The 21,238-nt window shown below is 45.3% G+C and overlaps 1 protein-coding gene across 2 annotated transcripts; it reads left to right on the forward strand.

Annotated features, from left to right (window-relative positions):
• The first annotated feature begins 2,546 nt into the window (after nt 1-2,546).
• On the forward strand, nt 2,547-20,712 carry LOC115208329 (lipopolysaccharide-induced tumor necrosis factor-alpha factor homolog). Of its 2 annotated transcripts, XM_029776292.1 has the most exons (6): nt 2,547-2,648; nt 11,517-11,578; nt 12,777-12,899; nt 13,233-13,443; nt 18,025-18,166; nt 18,327-20,712. In XM_029776292.1, exons 2-5 carry the CDS (start codon nt 11,536-11,538, stop codon nt 18,137-18,139), a joined length of 492 nt encoding a protein of 163 aa, XP_029632152.1. In that variant the 5' UTR covers nt 2,547-2,648; nt 11,517-11,535; the 3' UTR covers nt 18,140-18,166; nt 18,327-20,712. The 2 variants fall into 2 exon arrangements, with proteins under 2 accessions (XP_029632152.1, XP_029632145.1); XM_029776285.1 differs by having other exon boundaries at nt 18,025-20,712.
• The last annotated feature ends 526 nt before the right edge of the window (nt 20,713-21,238 follow it).

Genomic DNA, 21,238 nt, shown 5'->3' on the forward strand with positions numbered 1-21,238 from the left:
AAAATCTCCTCCTGTGTGCTACCTATATCCCCCCCACTAGAATCCCCATACTTTAAGGAAGACAGCTTCTCCATCCTGGAGGGGGAAATCAATCATTTCCAGGCCCAGGGACATGTACTAGTCTGTGACGACCTAAATGCTAGAACTGGACAAGAACCTGACACCCTCAGCACACAGGGGGACAAACACCTACCTGGAGGTGACAGCATCCCTCCCCCATATGCCCCCAAAGCACAACTACGACAACATAACCAACTGAAACGAGTCACAACTCTGTTGCACGCTGGGTAGGTACATAGTCAATGGTACAGTAGGCTTCAAGGGGACTCCTATGGTAGGTACACCTATAGCTCATCTCTTGGCAGTAGTACTGTAGACTACTTTATCACTGACCTCAACCCAGAGTCTCTCAGAGCGTTCACAGTCAGCCCACTGACACCCCTATCAGACCACAGCAAAATCACAGTCTATTTGAACAGAGCAATACTCAATCATGAGGCATCAAAGCCAAAGGAACTGAGTAATATTAAGAAATGCTATAGATGGAGGGAATGTAGTGGGGAAACCTACCAAAAACAATTAGGCAACAAATTCAATCCCTTTTAGACAACTTCCTGGACAAAACGTTCCACTGCATGAAAAAAATGTCCTCCTGTCACATTCCAAGATAAAGCGAAGTGAAAACAGGTTTTTAGAAATGCGACAACAGGTTTTTAGAAATGTATTACAAATCAATAACAGAAATACCTTATTTACATAAGTATTCAGACCCTTTGCTATGTGACTCGAAATTGAGCTCAGGTGCATCCTGTTTCCATTGATCATCCTTGAGATGTTTCTACAACTTGATTGGAGTCCACCTGTGGTAAATTTAATTGATTAGACATGATTTGGAAAGACACACACCTGTCTATATAAGGAATTGTCCGAAGAGCTCTGAGATAGGATTGTGTCGAGGAACAGATCTGGGGAAGGGTACCAAAACATTTCTGCAGCATTAAAGGTCCCCAAGAACACAGTGGCCTCCATCATTCTTAAATGGAAGAAGTTTGGAACCACTAAGACTCTTCCTAGAGCTGGCCACCCGGCCAAACTGAGCAATCAGCGGAGAAGGGCCTTCGTCAGGGAGGTGACCAAGAACCCAATGATCACTCTGAGAGAGCTCCAGAGTTCCTCTGTGGAGATGGGTGAACCTTCCAAAAGGACAACCATCTCTGCAGCACTCTACCAATCAGGCTTTATGGTAGAGAGGCCAGACGGAAGTCACTCCTCAGTAAAAGGCACATGACAGCCCGCTTGGAGTTTGCCAAAAGGCACCTAAAGACTCTCAGACCATGAGAAACATGATTCTCTGATCTGATAAAACCAAGATTGGCCTGAATGCCAAGCATCACGTTTGGAGGAAACCTGGCACCATCCCTACGGTGAAGCATGGTGGTGGCAGCATCATGCTGTGGGGAGGTTTTTCAGTGGCAGGGACTGGGAGACTAGTCAGGATCGAGGGAAAGATGAACGGAGCAAAGTACAGAGAGATCCTTGATGAAAACCTGCTCCAGAGCGCTCAGGACCTCAGACTGGGGCGAAGGTTCACCTTTCAACAGGACAACGAATCTAAGCACACAGCCAAGGCAACGCAGGAGTGTCTTCGAGACAAGTCTCTGAATGTCCTTGAGTGGCCCAGCCAGAGCCCGGACTTGAACCCAATCGAACATATCTGGAGAGACCTGAAAATAGCTGTGCAACGATGCTCCCCATCCAACCTGACAGAGCTTGAGAGGATCTGCAGAGGAGAATGGTAGAAACTCCCCAAATACAGGTGTGCCAAACTTGTAGCATCATACCCAAGAAGACTCGAGGCAGTAATTGCTGTCTCGAGTCTTCTTGGGTATGACGCTACAAAGTACTGAGTACTGAGTAAAGGGTCTGAATACTTATGTAAATGTAATATTTCATTTTTTTATATATATATAAATGTGCAAAAATGTTCTAAAACCTGTTTTTGCTTTGTCATTATGGGGTATTGTGTGTAGATTGATGAGAGAAAAACAACAATCGAATCCATTTTAGAATAAGGCTGTAACGTAAACAAATGTGGAAAAAGTCAAGGTGTCTGAATACTTTCTGAAGGCACAGGAAGTGTGTGTGCGCGTGAGAAGTCCCTCTAAGTTTGGACAGTCAGGTAAGAGTACGGGTGGCTAGAAACAGGTTATAGTGAGAGTAGAGCACTGCTGAGAAACAGGCCCAGCCCTACTGCATGCCAACAAACACAAAACCCACGGAAACAAAGAACACACAGAGAAAACACACAGAGAAAACACACTCAGGATGTATCCCAAATGGTACCCTATTCTCTATATAGTGCACTACTTTGGACCAGGGCCCTGGATGGAAAAGGGATGGTCCCTGGTCAAAAGTAGTGCACTATATAGGGAATAGGGTGCGACTTGGAACGCACCATGAGACAGGCCCTGTACAGTATCATCCACCCAGGAAGATTCCTATGACATATTTAGGACTAGGTTAATGAGGGGGTGGGGCTTGGATAAGGGGGCGGGGCCTGGGAGTGGATAAGGGAAAGAGGGAAGCAGAGAGAGAGTTCTCCGTCCTATCAACAGCTTCAACACATATCTATCTACACAGCTAGACAGGTAAGACTCTCTACTGAATTACATTAATTATTATTGTTGTTAGACAAGTTAAATAAAGGTTAAATAAAAAAATTATAAAAGGTAAGAATCTATACTGAATGACATTCATTTTTATGGTCGTCAGGGTTGACCTGCGGCTTTCAGGTGATTTCAGGTGTGAGGTTCAGACGACCTGATAACTTAGAACCCACTGGGCAAAAACTGGTTGAATCAATGTTGTTTCCACGTCATTTCAACCCCCAGAAATCTATGTGATGACGTTGAATCAACGTGGAAGAATGATTGGATTTGCATAAAGTCATCAACGTAATGGAATTATTATTTTTTTTTTCACCCAACTCGGAACCTAAATCCACTGACATGGTGACATTTATTGTTGATTTCACTCTGAATTCACATTAGTTGACAACTCAACCAAATGTAAACCACAACTAGACGTTGAACTGACGTCTGTACCCAGTGGGTAGTTTCCATAGATTACACTGAAACATATCTGAGACAGGCTCCAAAACCAGGTGAACAGAAACTAAACCAAGCTGTTGAAATACTAATCATTCACTATCCACCTGTGAGACTTAGCAAGATAGAGATGAGGTGTCAAAGTGTGTGACGTCATTAGGGGGTTAGGTGCTTGGGAGTTGTCTCTCTGCCATATGGAGTAGGTGTCTGGTCTGAGAGTTAAAGAGCAACTGCCTTTAAAAAGCAACAAATCCCTTTGAAAACGGCCTATGGGGTGTCCATATGAGTCAGAAACACTTATTCTAGTGTCACAATTGACTACAAAGTGGAAATAGGATAATTTTGGTGATAAAGTCAGTCTAGTCTAAAATGGAGTTTGGAACATCCATGCATCACAATGGGTAAATGAAGGTTGGGTTTTGATTTGCTGATGTTTTGCCCACTAACATGGGCTGAACAGCTGCCGTGATCGCTCTCTATCCAATAGCACAGACAGTGCAACAGACCTGTTCAGCAGCTCCGCCTGTTTACATGAGACAACACGTAGACAACACATTTCTTTACTCCAGAAATACTGCACCAAACACCTTAGTTAGATGTAAAATTGCGCAACTAAAAAATCCTTGAGAAATAGGCTACGGTGTCTCATGAGGGACAAACATCACTAACCAAACACAGAATCGGTCAGGAAAAAAATTGAGTTTTTCTAATGAGGAACAGAAAAACACACGTGCCAATCGGAGTGTTCAGTGGCTCTATAAGGGTTCATTATAAACTGGGTGGTTTGAGCCCTGAATTCTGATTGGCTGAAAGCCATGGTATATCAGGCCGTATACCACGGGTATGACAAAGCATTTATTTTTATTGCTCTAATTACGTTGGTAACCAGTTTATAACAGAAATAAGGCACCTCGGCGGTGTGTGATATATTAACCATAAAATCAAGAAACACAACAGGGAACAGGTGCAACCAATAAGACCAAACAAACCGAAAAGGAAAAAGGGATCAGCGGTGGCTGGAAGGCCGGCGACGACGACCGCCGAGCGCCGCCCGAGCAGGCAGGGGAGACACCTTCGGTGGGATTCGTGACAATATCAATGCAGTTAAACAGGTTCATGTAAAATAATGAATTATGTTGGCTTACACTTATGGCACTTCCAAGGCCGTTTCATGATGATTACGGTCCTGTCAATCATGTTATATAATTAGGCTGTTGTAACAAGGCATATGCCAGCATTGTTGGACTACTGCCTCTGCCCAGAGGCCTATAGGACTTTCATGGCAACGGCCGTTAGAGCTCACTTTGCCACGTATGAGCCCTGGTTAGAGTCCATGTTGCAGCTTTCACTTTCTTCCGCTACATTGGTGGCAGAGTTGGGATCACATCCAGCTCACGTCTAGATATGCGATCTAGTGGTGGGAAGCATTCTGTTTTTCAACATTGTGTTGGGTGTCATTACGTTGATGTAACTAGTGAACAATGGATAATCAACAATGGGCGAGACAGATAGAAGAAGCCACTACAGGTGTGATCAAGCCTTACATCCAAGTTGCCTGAAGCTGAATGGAAAGTGTTATGCTCTGACCAGTTATTCAGAAGAACATCCTCTGTGACTGTCTAATTTACATCAGTTAACTTGCCAGCGTTGACCCAAAACAAACACATTCTACACATTTACAAACTACCTGTTTAAAGTGTTATAAAACCAGGGCTCCCGAGTGGAGCAGCGCTGCATCTCAGTCCAAGAGGCTTCACTACAGTCCCTGGTTCAATTCCAGTCTGTATCACATCCGGCCGTGATTGGGAGTGCCATAGGGCGGTGCACAATTGGCCCAGCATTGTCCGGGTTTGGCCGTCATTGTAAATAAGATTTTGTTCTTAACTGACTTGCCTAGTTAAATAAAGGTTAAATAAAACCATGATATTATTTTATTACTGATGTATATATGTGTTGATTAATTGTTGCTTTCTTCAGTGGAAATAGAGAACATGTATAAAAATACCAAATATACCAAAAGCTAAATCAAGCAGAGATTTACAACTCTTTAACCATGTAATCATTACTGCAACACTCAAACTACAAACATTTAACCAGTTAAAGACGATGAATACATTAGATACAAATATATTATAAAAAATAATGAATACAAAAGCCAAGAGTTTGTTTGTACTCATATAGCATAAGTACAAACAAAGTGAGTGTGTGTGTATGTGTGTAAGTGTTTGTGTGTGTATTATGGTGTGTATTATATTTCCCATCATAAAAACGTATCCACATTCCCCAATCAAATACCTTCACCGATACCAAATTTTGTAAACAATGAATGTGTATTTTTTCTCCAATCTTGCAACCCTCAAAAAATGGTATAAAATGCATTATGAAAAGAAAGTGATGCCTTGTATTTTGACGAAAATGATGTAATGTACATGAAAAAGTGGAGCCTTGTATTAAATGCATTATGAAGAAAATGGTGTAATGTAGACTTCAGGAAAGATGAAATGCATTGTGAAGAAAATCATGTAGGACTACTGTTGTCTACACGAAAAAGGGCCTTTCTGACTACAAAATCACCCAAAGTGTAAGCGAAAACAATCATAGAAAACAGTATTGGCATTAAAAATAATAATAATAATAATAAAACGTAAGGCTACTATTCTAATTATTTCTGTGATAACCAGGTTGATTAACAATATTGGATTGTTAAGACATTTTTTTTTTTTTATATATAAATAAATGTGGGACACAAAAGAAATGTGGTGTAGAACACCATTGCCCATCATGCATTGGTCTAAGAACTTTCAAAAGATTGTTCCAAAGTTTGCATCACAAAAATGTATTCTCCTATGAATGAAGTCGCAAAGAAAAATGTTGTATTTTCCTACGAATTACATCACACACATTTTTTTGGTCATTTCACACGAATTAAGAAACACAAAAAACGCATAACATCTGCTGAAATACTTCTTGTACATATTTGCACAAATTGAGTGTGAAATTGTGTTGCTATCATCACACAGTTCCATGGTTAGTACAGGCAACAGACTACTACTACTACTACTGTACACTATTCTCCATATTATAATTCTATGTACACTAATCTTCCAACATTACTACAGGTTGAAGAACTGAATGAATCAAACCACAAACTGTTTTCTTTTTTTTGTGCGTAAAGGCTCTCCAAACCTGTTTTCATGATTCATAAATACTTTCCTAACCCTAAATAATCAACAAGATAAGAGTTTTTTTTAAATCTACCAAGTGGTACTGAAATGGAGAGGAATATGCATACACGACTTGGCCGAAAGTGGAAAAAATGTGTGGATTCAGCTATTTCAGCCACACCTGTTGCTGACAGGTGTATAAAATCGAGCACACAGCCATGCAATCTCCATAGACAAACATTAGCAGTAGAATGGCCTTACTGAAGACCTCAGTGACTTTCAATGTCAGTTCGTCATATTTCTGCCCTGCTAGAGCTTCCCCGGTCAACTGGAAGTGCTGTTTTTGTGAAGTAGAAATGTCTAGGAGCAACAACGGCTCAGCCATGAAGTGGTAGGCCACACAAGCTCACAGAACGGAACTGTCGAGTGTTGAAGCGCGTAGCGCGTAACAATCGTCTGTCCTTGGTAGCAAAACACTCTCTACCGAGTTCCAAACTGCCTCTGGAAGCAACATTGGCACAAGAACTGTTTGTCGGGAGCTTCATGAAATGGGTTTCCATGGCCGAGCAGCAGCACACAAGCCTAAGATCACAATGCACAACGCTAAGCGTTGGGTGGAGTGGTGTAAAACTCGCCCCCATTGGACTCTGGAGCAGTGGAAATGTGTTCTTTGGAGTTATGAACCATTTTTCAACATCTGGCTGTCCGATGGACGAATCTGGGTTTGGTGGATGCCAGGAAAACGCTACCTGCCTGAATGCATAGTGCCAACTGTAAAGTTTGGTGGAGGAGGAATAATGGTCTGGGGGTATTTTTTTATGGTTCAGGCATAGGCCCCCTAGTTCTGGTGAAGAGAAATCTTAACGCTACAGCATAAAATGACATTTTAGACGATTATGTGCTTCCAACTTTGTGGCAATAGTTTGGTGAAGGCCCTTTCCTGTTTCGCCCCCGTGCACAAAGCCAGGTCCATACAGAAATGGTTTGTTGAGTTTGGTGTGGAAGAACTTGAATGGCCTGCACAGAGCCCTGATCTCAACCCCATCGAACACCTTTGGGATGAATTGGAATGCCTACTGCGAGCCAGACCTAATTGCCCAACATCAGTGCCAGACCTCACTAATGCTCTTGTGGCTGAATGGAAGCAAGTCTCCGCTAAGGCAAAGCTATAGAGATGAACAGTATATGTTTACCTTGTATTTCCTCGTTTAGAGCCTGATCCTGACTTAGGAATTTATACCTTTCCTCAGAACGTCTTTCCTACACACTTCTCAGTATTTGGCATTCAAACTTCACCTTTTCAGTCGTGTAATGCTCTCTGAATACATTTCATTCAACCACTGAAAACCCTACCCACCCTCCGCTCCCACTTGGAGTCTTCATTCAGTAGGTTTTTCAGGACATTTATCTTAAGACATCCCTTCAAATAAGGGGAAGCATCCTGCAGGGCACCAGAGCAGACAGACAGGGAAGGGAAGCATCCTGTAGGGCACCAGAGGAGACAGACAGGGAAGGGAAGCATCCTGCAGGGCACCAGAGGAGACAGACAGGGAAGGGAAGCATCCTGTAGGGCACCAGAGGAGACAGACAGGGAAGGGAAGCATCCTGTAGGGCACCAGAGGAGACAGACAGGGAAGGGAAGCATCCTGTAGGGCACCAGAGGAGACAGACAGGGAAGGGAAGCATCCTGTAGGGCACCAGAGGAGACAGACAGGGAAGGGAAGCATCCTGTAGGGCTGCATTTCTCCTCTTCTGTTCTACGGGTGTGTGTGTGTGTGTGTGTGTCTGTAGCCTTTGGTCCCCACCCTAGTTAAGGTAGCCATCCTTCATGTTGCATAGTGTACAATCCCACTGACAGCAGAGGACTGAGTGACAGACAGTCAAAGCTCTTTGTCTGTTCCTTGTCTGATGGATGGGTGGGCAGGGTGTGTGTGTGTGTGTGTGTGTGTGTGTGTGTGTGTGTGTGTGTGTGTGTGTGTGTGTGTGTGTGTGTGTGTGTGTGTGTGTGTGTGTGTGTGTGTAGGTATATGATAGGCTACAGGCAGGTTACAGTGAAGGCGTAACTCAGCTCTAGTAAAGGAGCTGGTCCGTATGTCTGAGCCTGGGGTAGAGTTAGATTTGGGTCAGATAGATAGTTCCATCTCAGGTCAGGTTTAACAGGTACAGATAGTCAGTCTTCTGACTTCCAAATGGAATCCTTAGGGCTTTACAACATTCTGAACATTTTGTCTCAGAATTCCCTGCTTTGCAGAAATCCTGGTTGCAGGATTCCAGATTTAGCAGCAACACAACACTGATCCAGTAATGAGATGAGATTTGGTCGCTGTAGAATGAGATCATCTCCCCATATAAATGTTCTGCCGTTTGTGGATTGGGTCAGATACAGTGAGCTCCAAATGTATTGGGACAGTGACACATTTGTTGTTGTTCTGGCTCTGTACTCCAGCACTTTGAAATAATACAATGATTATGAGGCTAAAGTTCAGAGTGCAGAGTTTAATTTGAGGGTATATTTTCATCTGTATCAGGTGAACCATTTAGAAATGACAGCACTTTTTGTACATAGTCCCCCCCCACCTCATTTAAGGGGACCAAAATTATTTGAACAAATTCCCTTGTGTGTATTAAAATACTCCAAAGTTTCGTATTTGGTCCCATATTCCTGGGACGCAATTAGTTGCCTGTGGTTGTTTTAAAATGTTTCTTCTTTGTGGAATTCAGGAAGAGTAGAGTTTGCCATAGTAACAGCTAATGGAAATCCAATAGATAGCTCTCTAAATTACAGTGATCCATGACCAAAACAGTGGAGCACTAGTTTGGGTACCAGTCTGTTTAGCCGTCATTCCACCCATGCTGAACATCTGACGTGGAGAACAAGGAGTGGAATGTTAGCTAAACAGACTGGTTCTGAGACTAGTGAAGCCCCGCCTGTAATGTTATATCACCACCTAGTGACTGAATAGAGCATTATGTCAGCCTGGGTTGGACTTGCATTATGTCAGCCTGGGTTGGACTTGCATTATGTCAGCCTGGGTTGGACTTGCATTATGCCAGCCTGGGTTGGACTTGCATTATGTCAGCCTGGGTTGGACTTGCATTATGTCAGCCTGGGTTGGACTTGCATTGTGTCAGCCTGGGTTGGACTTGCATTATGTCAGCCTGGGTTGGACTTGCATTATGTCAGCCTGGGTTGGACTTGCATTATGTCAGCCTGGGTTGGACTTGCATTATGTTAGCCAGGGTTGGACTTGCATTATGTCAGCCTGGGTTGGACTTGCATTGTGTCAGCCTGGGTTGGACTTGCATTATGTCAGCCTGGGTTGGACTTGCATTATGTTAGCCAGGGTTGGACTTGCATTATGTCAGCCTGGGTTGGACTTGCATTGTGTCAGCCTGGGTTGGACTTGCATTATGTCAGCCAGGGTTGGACTTGCATTATGTCAGCCTGGGTTGGACTTGCATTATGTCAGCCTGGGTTGGACTTGCATTATGTCAGCCTGGGTTGGACTTGCATTATGTCAGCCTGGGTTGGACTTGCATTATGTCAGCCAGGGTTGGACTTGCATTATGTCAGCCTGGGTTGGACTTGCATTATGTCAGCCTGGGTTGGACTTGCATTGTGTCAGCCTGGGTTGGACTTGCATTATGTCAGCCTGGGTTGGACTTGCATTATGTTAGCCTGGGTTGGACTTGCATTATGCCAGCCTGGGTTGGACTTGCATTATGTCAGCCTTGGTTGGACTTGCATTATGTCAGCCTGGGTTGGACTTGCATTGTGTCAGCCTGGGTTGGACTTGCATTATGTCAGCCTGGGTTGGACTTGCATTATGTCAGCCTGGGTTGGACTTGCATTATGTCAGCCAGGGTTGGACTTGCATTGTGTCAGCCAGGGTTGGACTTGCATTGTGTCAGCCTGGGTTGGACTTGCATTATGTCAGCCTGGGTTGGACTTGCATTATGCCAGCCTGGGTTGGACTTGCATTATGTCAGCCTTGGTTGGACTTGCATTATGTCAGCCTGGGTTGGACTTGCATTGTGTCAGCCTGGGTTGGACTTGCATTATGTCAGCCTGGGTTGGACTTGCATTATGTCAGCCTGGGTTGGACTTGCATTATGTCAGCCAGGGTTGGACTTGCATTGTGTCAGCCAGGGTTGGACTTGCATTGTGTCAGCCTGGGTTGGACTTGCATTATGTCAGCCAGGGTTGGACTTGCATTGTGTCAGCCTGGGTTGGACTTGCATTATGTCAGCCTGGGTTGGACTTGCATTATGTCAGCCTGGGTTGGACTTGCATTATGTCAGCCTGGGTTGGACTTGCATTATGTCAGCCTGGGTTGGACTTGCATTATGTCAGCCTGGGTTGGACTTGCATTATGTCAGCCAGGGTTGGACTTGCATTGTGTCAGCCAGGGTTGGACTTGCATTATGTCAGCCTGGGTTGGACTTGCATTATGTTAGCCTGGGTTGGACTTGCATTGTGTCAGCCTGGGTTGGACTTGCATTATGTCAGCCTGGGTTGGACTTGCATTATGTCAGCCTGGGTTGGACTTGCATTGTGTCAGCCTGGGTTGGACTTGCATTATGTCAGCCTGGGTTGGACTTGCATTATGTCAGCCTGGGTTGGACTTGCATTGTGTCAGCCTGGGTTGGACTTGCATTGTGTCAGCCTGGGTTGGACTTGCATTATGTCAGCCTGGGTTGGACTTGCATTGTGTCAGCCTGGGTTGGACTTGCATTATGTCAGCCTGGGTTGGACTTGCATAGTTTTAACGAAGGCAGTGGCACACATTTTACAGGGGCTGACTTCATATCTAAGGCCTCACTTCAGTCCCACTTTAATCCAATTACAACGTATAAAGGCTTTTTATAGCCTAAAATAGAGGCTTCATAAGCGCTACATAAATCCTTCTCAAATCATCTATATGTGTATGTCATCCTCTATAAATGGTGTGTAAACATAAGTGCTTTGTCACATTTGCCAATTCAACCTATAATGGTAATTGTCACCCTTTATACACCGATTATAGAGGTTCACAAGTGCTTAGATGATTTGTGAAATAATTGTTTTTTTGTAGCGCTTATGAAGCCTCTCACTCCAGCCCTGCCTGTAACACACCTGATTCAAGTCTTTATCGGAGATTATGATTGGTTGATTCAGTCCTTATGAGCCTGGCTTGCTCCAGAGGACGATGCTGATGTTACAGTGCTAATGGTAGATACACCTAACCTCTGACCCCTCTCACAGAAAGCCCAGGCAGAGGACAATGAGCGTAAATGGAAAAGAACCTCCCCCCTACATCATACCAGGTACGTCAACATTCTGCTGTTTGCTGTAACATGCGGATTATAAAGTTGTATTGTACTGTACTATTACATACCAGGTTGTAACTATACTGTACCTGTGTATCATATAGGTTACATACCAGGTTGTAACTATACTGTACCTGTGTATCATATAGGTTACGTCCCAGGTTGTAGCTATGCTGTACCTGTGTATCATATAGGTTACATACCAGGTTGTAACTATACTGTACCTGTGTATCATATAGGTTACATACCAGGTTGTAACTATACTGTACCTGTGTATCATATAGGTTACATACCAGGTTGTAACTATACTGTACCTGTGTATCATATAGGTTACATACCAGGTTGTAACTATACTGTACCTGTGTATCATATAGGTTACATACCAGGTTGTAACTATACTGTACCACCTGTGTATCATATAGGTTACATACCAGGTTGTAACTATACTGTACCTGTGTATCATATAGGTTACATACCAGGTTGTAACTATACTGTACCTGTGTATCATATAGGTTACATACCAGGTTGTAACTATACTGTACCTGTGTATCATATAGGTTACATACCAGGTTGTAACTATGCTGTACCTGTGTATCATATAGGTTACATACCAGGTTGTAACTATACTGTACCTGTGTATCATATAGGTTACATACCAGGTTGTAACTATACTGTACCTGTGTATCATATAGGTTACATACCAGGTTGTAACTATACTGTACCTGTGTATCATATAGGTTACATACCAGGTTGTAACTATACTGTACCTGTGTATCATATAGGTTACGTCCCAGGTTGTAGCTATGCTGTACCTGTGTATCATATAGGTTACATACCAGGTTGTAACTATACTGTACCTGTGTATCATATAGGTTACATACCAGGTTGTAACTATACTGTACCTGTGTATCATATAGGTTACGTCCCAGGTTGTAGCTATGCTGTACCTGTGTATCATATAGGTCACGTACCAGGTTGTAGCTCTACTGTACCTGTGTATCATAAGTTCCAGGTGTCACTTGCTATAGATTGTACTCAGTCTATTTTACATATTGGAGCCATCTAATCAACCTCTCTCTTTCTCTTTTCCTAACTCTCTATGAACCCCCCGCAACTCTCTCCTTCTCTTCCTCATCTCCCCTCTCCCTCTCTCTCTCTCTCTCCCTCCCTCCCTCTGTCTCCCTCTCTCTTCCAGTTGAAGGACAAGGTGATGATGGGGTGAAGGTATATCATGTCCATACCCCCTTCAACCCTCCTTCCTCCACCATCCCCTCCGATAACTACTCTATGTCTCAGTCTCAGTCTCAGGGCAAGCCAGGTAAGCACTTCCTGTCTTAAGCCTAATTTATACTGTACGCAAGCACACAACACCAGAACTGTAGCAACATCAGCTAGCTAGCTAAAATTAAATCTCATTGGTTGAAGAATTGTTCTGACTTCAAAAGAAACTTGAACACAATCATGGCGTTCTTATAATTGGTAAATTCCCAGGTTCCAAAGGAGGCATTTTGAAGGCAGCATAAGTCTCTCGCTTGTCTCTACCGATTATACCATCTTTCTCTCCCTTGTTCCCTCTATACCAGCAGTGTTGGAGCCAGACAAAATATAACTTGTCCTCTTTCTCTCTCTCTCTCTCTCTCTCTTTCGCTAGTGTACACTAGTGGAGGAGGTGGTATTGGAGGAGGTGGTATTGGAGGAGGTGGTGGAGCTCCTACTCAGAAGTTTGTGAGTTATGAGACAGAACTGGGCCGTTCAGAGGGCATGACCACCTGTACTTCCTGTCAACAACAGGTGATGACTAACGTCACCTATAAAGTCGGAGCCTACGCCTGGCTCATGTGCATCCTCTTCATCCTCTGTGGGTGAGTAAAGAAGAGGAGGGGGAGGAGAGAGAGGGAGGGACAGAGGGGAACAGAGGGACCTATAAAGTGGTCTTCATCCTCTGAGGGGGAGTAAAGAAGAGGAGGGAAGAGAGGGAGGGTGGGAGGGACAGAGGGGGACAGAGGGACCTATAAAGTGGTCTTCATCCTCTGAGGGGGAGTAAAGAAGAGGAGGGAAGAGAGGGAGGGTGGGAGGGACAGAGGGGGACAGAGGGACCTATAAAGTGGTCTTCATCCTCTGAGGGGGAGTAAAGAAGAGGAGGGAAGAGAGGGAGGGTGGGAGGGACAGAGGGGGACAGAGGGACCTATAAAGTGGTCTTCATCCTCTGAGGGGGAGTAAAGAAGAGGAGGGAAGAGAGGGAGGGTGGGAGGGACAGAGGGGGACAGAGGGACCTATAAAGTGGTCTTCATCCTCTGAGGGGGAGTAAAGAAGAGGAGGGAAGAGAGGGAGGGTGGGAGGGACAGAGGGGGACAGAGGGACCTATAAAGTGGTCTTCATCCTCTGAGGGGGAGTAAAGAAGAGGAGGGAAGAGAGGGAGGGTGGGAGGGACAGAGGGGGACAGAGGGACCTATAAAGTGGTCTTCATCCTCTGAGGGGGAGTAAAGAAGAGGAGGGAAGAGAGGGAGGGTGGGAGGGACAGAGGAGAACAGAGGGACCTATAAAGTGGTCTTCATCCTCTGAGGGGGAGTAAAGAAGAGGAGGGGGAGGAGAGAGAGGGAGGGTGGGAGGGACAGAGGAGAACAGAGGGACCTATAAAGTGGTCTTCATCCTCTGAGGGGGAGTAAAGAAGAGGAGGGGGAGGAGAGAGAGGGAGGGTGGGAGGGACAGAGGAGAACAGAGGGACCTATAAAGTGGTCTTCATCCTCTGAGGGGGAGTAAAGAAGAGGAGGGGGAGGAGAGAGAGGGAGGGTGGGAGGGACAGAGGAGAACAGAGGGACCTATAAAGTGGTCTTCATCCTCTGAGGGGGAGTAAAGAAGAGGAGGGAAGAGAGGGAGGGTGGGAGGGACAGAGGAGAACAGAGGGACCTATAAAGTGGTCTTCATCCTCTGAGGGGGAGTAAAGAAGAGGAGGGGGAGGAGAGAGAGGGAGGGTGGGAGGGACAGAGGAGAACAGAGGGACCTATAAAGTGGTCTTCATCCTCTGAGGGGGAGTAAAGAAGAGGAGGGGGAGGAGAGAGAGGGAGGGTGGGTGGGAGGGACAGAGGAGAACAGAGGGACCTATAAAGTGGTCTTCATCCTCTGAGGGGGAGTAAAGAAGAGGAGGGGGAGGAGAGAGAGGGAGGGTGGGAGGGACAGAGGAGAACAGAGGGACCTATAAAGTGGTCTTCATCCTCTTTTTATGCATTTATTTATTTCACCTTTATTTAACCAGGTAGGCTAGTTGAGAACAAGTTCTCATTTACAACTGAGACCTGGCCAAGAATAAAGCAAAGCAGTTTGACACATACAACAACACAGAGTTAGACATGAAATAAACAACTGTACAGTCAATAACACAATAGAAAAAAAAGAAAGTCTATATACAGTGTGTGCAAATGGCATGAGGAGGTAGGCAATAAATAGGCCATAGTAACGAAGTAATTACAATTTAGCAGATTAACACTGGAGTGATAGATGAGCAGATGATGGTGTGTAAGTAGTGATACTGGTGTGTAAAATAGCAGCAAAGTAAATAAAAACAATATGGGGATGAGGTAGGTAGAGGTAGGTAGATTGGGTGGGCTAGATTAGCTGCCCAGATAGCTGATGTTTAAAGTTAGTGAGGGAAATAGAAGTCTCCAGCTTCAGCAATTTTTGCAATTCGTTCCAGTCACTGGCAGCAGAGAACTGGAAGGAAAGGCGGCCAAAGTAGGTGTTGGCTTTGGGATTGACCAGTGAGATATACCTGCTGGAGCGCGTACTACGGGTGGGTGTTGTTATCGTGACCAGTGAGCTGAGATAAGGCGGAGCTTTACCTAGAATCGACTTATAGATGACCTGGAGCCAGTGGGTCTGGCGACGAATATGTAGCGAGGGCCTGCCGACTAGAGCATACAGTTCGCAGTGGTGGGTGGTATAAGGGGCTTTGGTAACAAAATGGATGGCACTGTGATAGACTACATCCAATTTGCTGAGTATTAGAAGCTATTTGAGTATTGAGTATTGGAAGCTATTTTGTAGATGACATCGCCGAAGTCGAGGATCGGTAGGATAGTCAGTTTTACTAGGTTAAGTTTGGCGCCGTGAGTGAAGGAGGCTTTGTTGCGAAATAGAAGCCAATTCTAGATTTGATTTTGGATTGGAGATGTTTGATATGAGTCTGGAAGGAGAGTTTACAGTCTAACCAGACACCTAGGTATTTGTAGTTGTCCACGTATTCTAGGTCAGAACCGTCCAGAGTAGCGATGCTAGTCGGGCGGGCAGATGCGGGCAGCGAACGGTTGAAAAGCATGCATTTTGTTTTACTAGCATTTAAGAGCAGTTGGAGGACACGGAAGGAGTGTTGTATGGCATTGAAGCTCGTTTGGAGGTTAGTTAACACAGTGTCCAAAGAAGGGCCAGATGTATACAGAATGGTGTCGTCTGCGTAGAGGTGGATCAGGGAATCACCCGCAGCAAGAGCGACATCGTTGATATATACAGAGAAAAGAGTCGGCCCGAGAATTGAACCCTGTGGTACCCCCATAGAGACTGCCAGAGGTCCGGACAACAGGCCCTCCGATTTGACACACAGTTGGTGAACCAGGCGAGGCAGTCATTTGAGAAACCAAGGCTATTGAGTCTGCCGATGAGAATATGGTGATTGACAGAGTCGAAAGCCTTGGCCAGGTCGATGAAGATGGCTGCACAGTACTGTCTTTTATCAATGGCGGTTATGATATCATTTAGTACCTTGAGCGTGGCTGAGGTGCAACAGTGACCAGCTCGGAAACCAGATTGCACAGCGGAGAAGGTACGGTGGGATTCGAAATGGTCAGCGATCTGATTATTAACTTGGCTTTCAAAGACTTTAGAAAGGCATGGCAGGATGGATATAGGTCTATAACAGGTCTATAACAGTTTGGGTCTAGAGTGTCACCCCCTTTGAAGAGGGTGATGACCGCCGCAGCTTTCCAATCTTTAGGGATCTTGGACGATACGAAAGAGAGGTTGAACAGACTGGTAATAGGGGTTGCAACAATGGCGGCGGATAATTTTTGAAAAAGAGGGTCCAAATGGTCTAGCTCAGCTGATTTGTACGGGTCCAGGTTTTGCAGCTCTTTCAGAACATCTGATATCTGGATTTGGGTGAAGGAGAAGCTGGGGAGGCTTGGGCAAGTAGCTGGGGGGGGGGGGGGGGGCTGTTGGCTAGGGTTGGGGTAGCCAGGAGGACAGCATGGCCAGCCGTAGAGAATTGCTTATTGAAATTTTCAATTATCATGGATTTATCGGTGGTGACAGTGTTTCCTAGCGTCAGTGCAGTGGGCAGCTGGGAGGAGGTGCTCTTATTCTCCATGGACTTTACAGTGTCCCAAAAGTTTTTGGAGTTAGAGCTACAGGATGCAAATTTCTGTTTGAAAAAGCTAGCCTTTGCTTTCCTGACTGACTGTGTATATAATGGTTCCTGACTTCCCTGAACAGTTGCATATCACGGGGGCTATTAGATGCTATTGCAGTCTGCCACAGGATGTTTTTGAGCTGGTCAAGGGCAGTCAGGTCTGGAGTGAACCAAGGGCTAAATCTGTTCTTAGTTCTACATTTTTTGAAAGGGGCATGCTTATTTAAGATGGTGAGGAAATTACTTTTAAAGAACAACCAGGCATCCTCGACTGACGGGATGAGGTCAATATCCTTCCAGGATACCCGGGACAGGTCGATTAGAAAGGCCTGCTCGCAGAAGTGTTTTAGGGAGCGTTTGACAGTGATGAGGGGTGGTCGTTTGACCGCGGACCCATAGCGGATGCAGGCAATGAGGCAGTGATCTCTGAAAACAGCAGAGGTGTATTTGGAGGGCAAGTTGGTCAGGATAATATCTATGAGGGTGCCTATGTTTACAGGTTTAGGGTTGTACCTGGTGGTTTCCTTGATAATTTGTGTGAGATTGAGGGCATCTAGCATAGATTGAGGGGGACAGAAGGGAACAGAGGGACCTATAAAGGGGTCTTCATCCTCTGAGGGGAGGGGAACAGAGGGACAGAGGGGGACAGAGGGACCTGTAAAGTGGTCTTCATCCTCTGAGGGGAGGGGAACAGAGGGACAGAGGGGGACAGAGGGACCTGTAAAGTGGTCTTCATCCTCCGAGGGGAAGGGGAACAGAGGGACAGAGGGACCTGTAAAGTGGTCTTCATCCTCCGAGGGGAAGGGGAACAGAGGGACAGAGGGACCTGTAAAGTGGTCTTCATCCTCTGAGGGGGAGTAAAGAAGGGGAGGTGGAGGAGTTATAGAATGTCTTGATTCTTTTGAGGGAATTAGACATGTCTAAAATCAACTGAACACCATGTCTCTCTCCCACCCTTCTCCCCCTCAATCTCCCACCCCTCTCTCCCCCACCACTTCCACTCTCCCCATCTCCCATCCCCTCCTATCATCCCTCTCTCTCCCAGGTTGGTAGTGGGTTGCTGCCTGATCCCGTTCTTCATGAAACACTTTAAGGATGCGTACCACTCCTGTCCTCGCTGTAACCGCATTCTCCACGTGGACAAGAAACGCTGCTGCTGACCGCCATACCACCACCCACCACTAGAGGAGCTGAAGCTGACCACCATACCACCACCCACCACTAGAGGAGCTGAAGCTGACCACCATACCACCACCCACCACTAGAGGAGCTGGTGCTGACCACCATACCACCACCCACCACTAGGGGAGCTGCTGCTGACCGCTATACCACCACCCACCACTAGAGGAGCTGAAGCTGACCACCATACCACCACCCACCACTAGAGGAGCTGAAGCTGACCACCATACCACCACCCACCACTAGAGGAGCTGGTGCTGACCACCATACCACCACCCACCACTAGGGGAGCTGCTGCTGACCGCTATACCACCACCCACCACTAGGGGAGCTGCTGCTGACCGCCATACCACCACCCACCACTAGGGGAGCTGCTGCTGTGGCCAATATGCTTTACTACCAGCAGGGGAGCTGTGGCTCTGCTCTCAGTCTGACCACTGGCCAATCTCTCGGTCTGGATTCCATTAGAAGTGCACCAGCACAGTGAAATGCCTTTCTCACAGAAAACATGCTCCCTTTCCCTCATGCACCCACAGCTCTGTGTAGGAATTTGAGAGTGGTTATATTTATCCAGCCCCATCCCTCAGCTGTTTACCAATGCAGTGGCGGGGTCAGGGTGACCGTTTGGTAGTTCTTTGAATTGCAGATTGCCCTTTTAAATTTCGGTTTCAATACTGCTCTTATCTACACTCTGTCAGAACAGCGAGGGAGAGGAAAAGGGGGGATGCTTTCAGAATGGAATCCAGCCGAAGGGAGCCTAGCAGCAGCCCCACAGAAACCTACAGGATTACACAGTCATAGGATAAATCCCAAAATGGCACCCTACTCCCTCTATAGTGCACTACGTTCGAGAGGGAGCTAGTACAAAAGTAGTGCACTACATAGGGAATAGGGTACAATTTGGGACGCACCTTAGTTTAAATGCTGACCTAACTTACTGTACCAGAGGGTTGTAAATAGTACGAATCTGAACTATTTTTGTAAAATTAAAAAACAAGCTAGCAGATGACGACGTGGTCGAGCTCAACCTGGGCCTTGTTCACAAAGGGAGTAGGGTTGCACAATTCTAGTAACTTCCCCAGGTTTTCCACAAACCCAGGTTGGAAGACTGGAATCCGGAGGGAAGAGGGTAGCCTGGGTACCAGTCTGTTAAGATATCATTCCACTCTTTGTCTTGGAAAACATGGCTTGACAAAGAGTGGAATGTTAACACACAGACTGGATTTCTCCAGGCTAGGAAGAGGCAGAAAATACGGGAATACGCCGACCGGGATGTCTGGTTGGTTACCGGACGATTGCAAACCGTTGAGTAACCTTTTACAGAACCTTCAGATAGAAATGTGTTGTGTAGAACAGACATGATTCCCTGGTAAATGTATACATTACTATCTATATTACCTGGAATAAGGCCCTGGGTTGACCAACCGACAGACAACGAGCCCAATATACAGATAATTATAATTTTCACTATGATTCCTACAATTGGGGGTCATTTAGGGCTCTCCCCAGGTTTACCCCCTTTCAGAAAGCTGTTATGTACATAAAGGACTGAACTGGGTGTTTTACCTTATTTTAGAATAAACCAAATATGATTTTATTGACAAAACTCAGTGTAACTGTCAACTACAATGACCTGTAACAACATCATACAGCTGGCATGGAGTTCTGTTATATTGATGTGTAACACCACACAGCTGACTAGACATGGAGTTCTGTTATATTGATGTGTAACACCACACAGCTGACTAGACATGGAGTTCTGTTATATTGATGTGTAACACCACACAGCTGACCTGATGGAGTTCTGTTATATTGATGTGTAACACCACACAGCTGACTAGACATGGAGTTCTGTTATATTGATGTGTAACACCACACAGCTGACTAGACATGGAGTTCTGTTATATTGATGTGTAACACCACACAGCTGACCTGATGGAGTTCTGTTATATTGACGTGTAACACCACACAGCTGACCTGATGGAGTTATGTTATATTGATGTGTAACACCACACAGCTGACCTGATGGAGTTCTGTTATATTGATGTGTAACACCACACAGCTGACCTGATGGAGTTCTGTTATATTGATGTGTAACACCACACAGCTGACTAAACATGGAGTTCTGTTATATTGATGTGTAACACCACACAGCTGACTAAACATGGAGTTCTGTTATATTGACGTGGAACACCACACAGCTGACTAGACACGGAGTTCTGTTATATTGATGTGTAACACCACACAGCTGACTAGACACGGAGTTCTGTTATATTGATGTGTAACACCACACAGCTGACTAGACACGGAGTTCTGTTATATTGATGTGTAACACCACACAGCTGACTAGACACGGAGTTCTGTTATATTGATGTGTAACACCACACAGTTGACCTGATGGAGTTCTGTTATATTGATGTGTAACACCACACAGCTGACTAGACATGGAGTTCTGTTATATTGATGTGTAACACCACACAGCTGACTAGACACGGAGTTCTGTTATATTGCTTATATAGTTTATATGCCTCTAATAAAATATGTTAGCACTTTTGTTGTGGTTTGGTTGTTGCATTAGACAGGAAGTTGAGAGTAAATGAGAGTTGGTTCTTAACTGACCCCCTGGTTAAAATAAACTAGTTATTTGCGCTAAAGACAAAAGGTTTATCACATAGTGCCTTCAGAAAGTATTCAGACCCCTTGAGTTTTTCCACTTTGTTACGTTACAGCCTTATTCTAACATTTATTAAATCGGCCCCCCATATCAATCTACACACAATACCCCATGACAACAACAAAACATTCGGAAATATCACATTTAAATAAGTATTCAGACCCATTACTCAGTACTTTGTTGAAGCACCTTTGGCAGCGATTACAGCCTCGAGTCTTTTTGGGTATGACGCTACAAGCTTGGCACACCTGTATTTGGGGAGTTTCTACCATTCTCCTCTGCAGATCCTCTCAAGCTCTGTCAGGTTGGATGGGGAGCGTCGATGCACAGCTATTTTCAGGTCTCTCGTCTCTCCAGAGATGTCTGATTGGGTCTCAGTCCGGGCTGTGGCTGGGCCACTCAAGGA

This window comes from Salmo trutta, chromosome 1, assembly GCF_901001165.1.
Source record: "Salmo trutta chromosome 1, fSalTru1.1, whole genome shotgun sequence".
Classification (NCBI taxonomy): Eukaryota; Metazoa; Chordata; class Actinopteri; order Salmoniformes; family Salmonidae; genus Salmo; species Salmo trutta.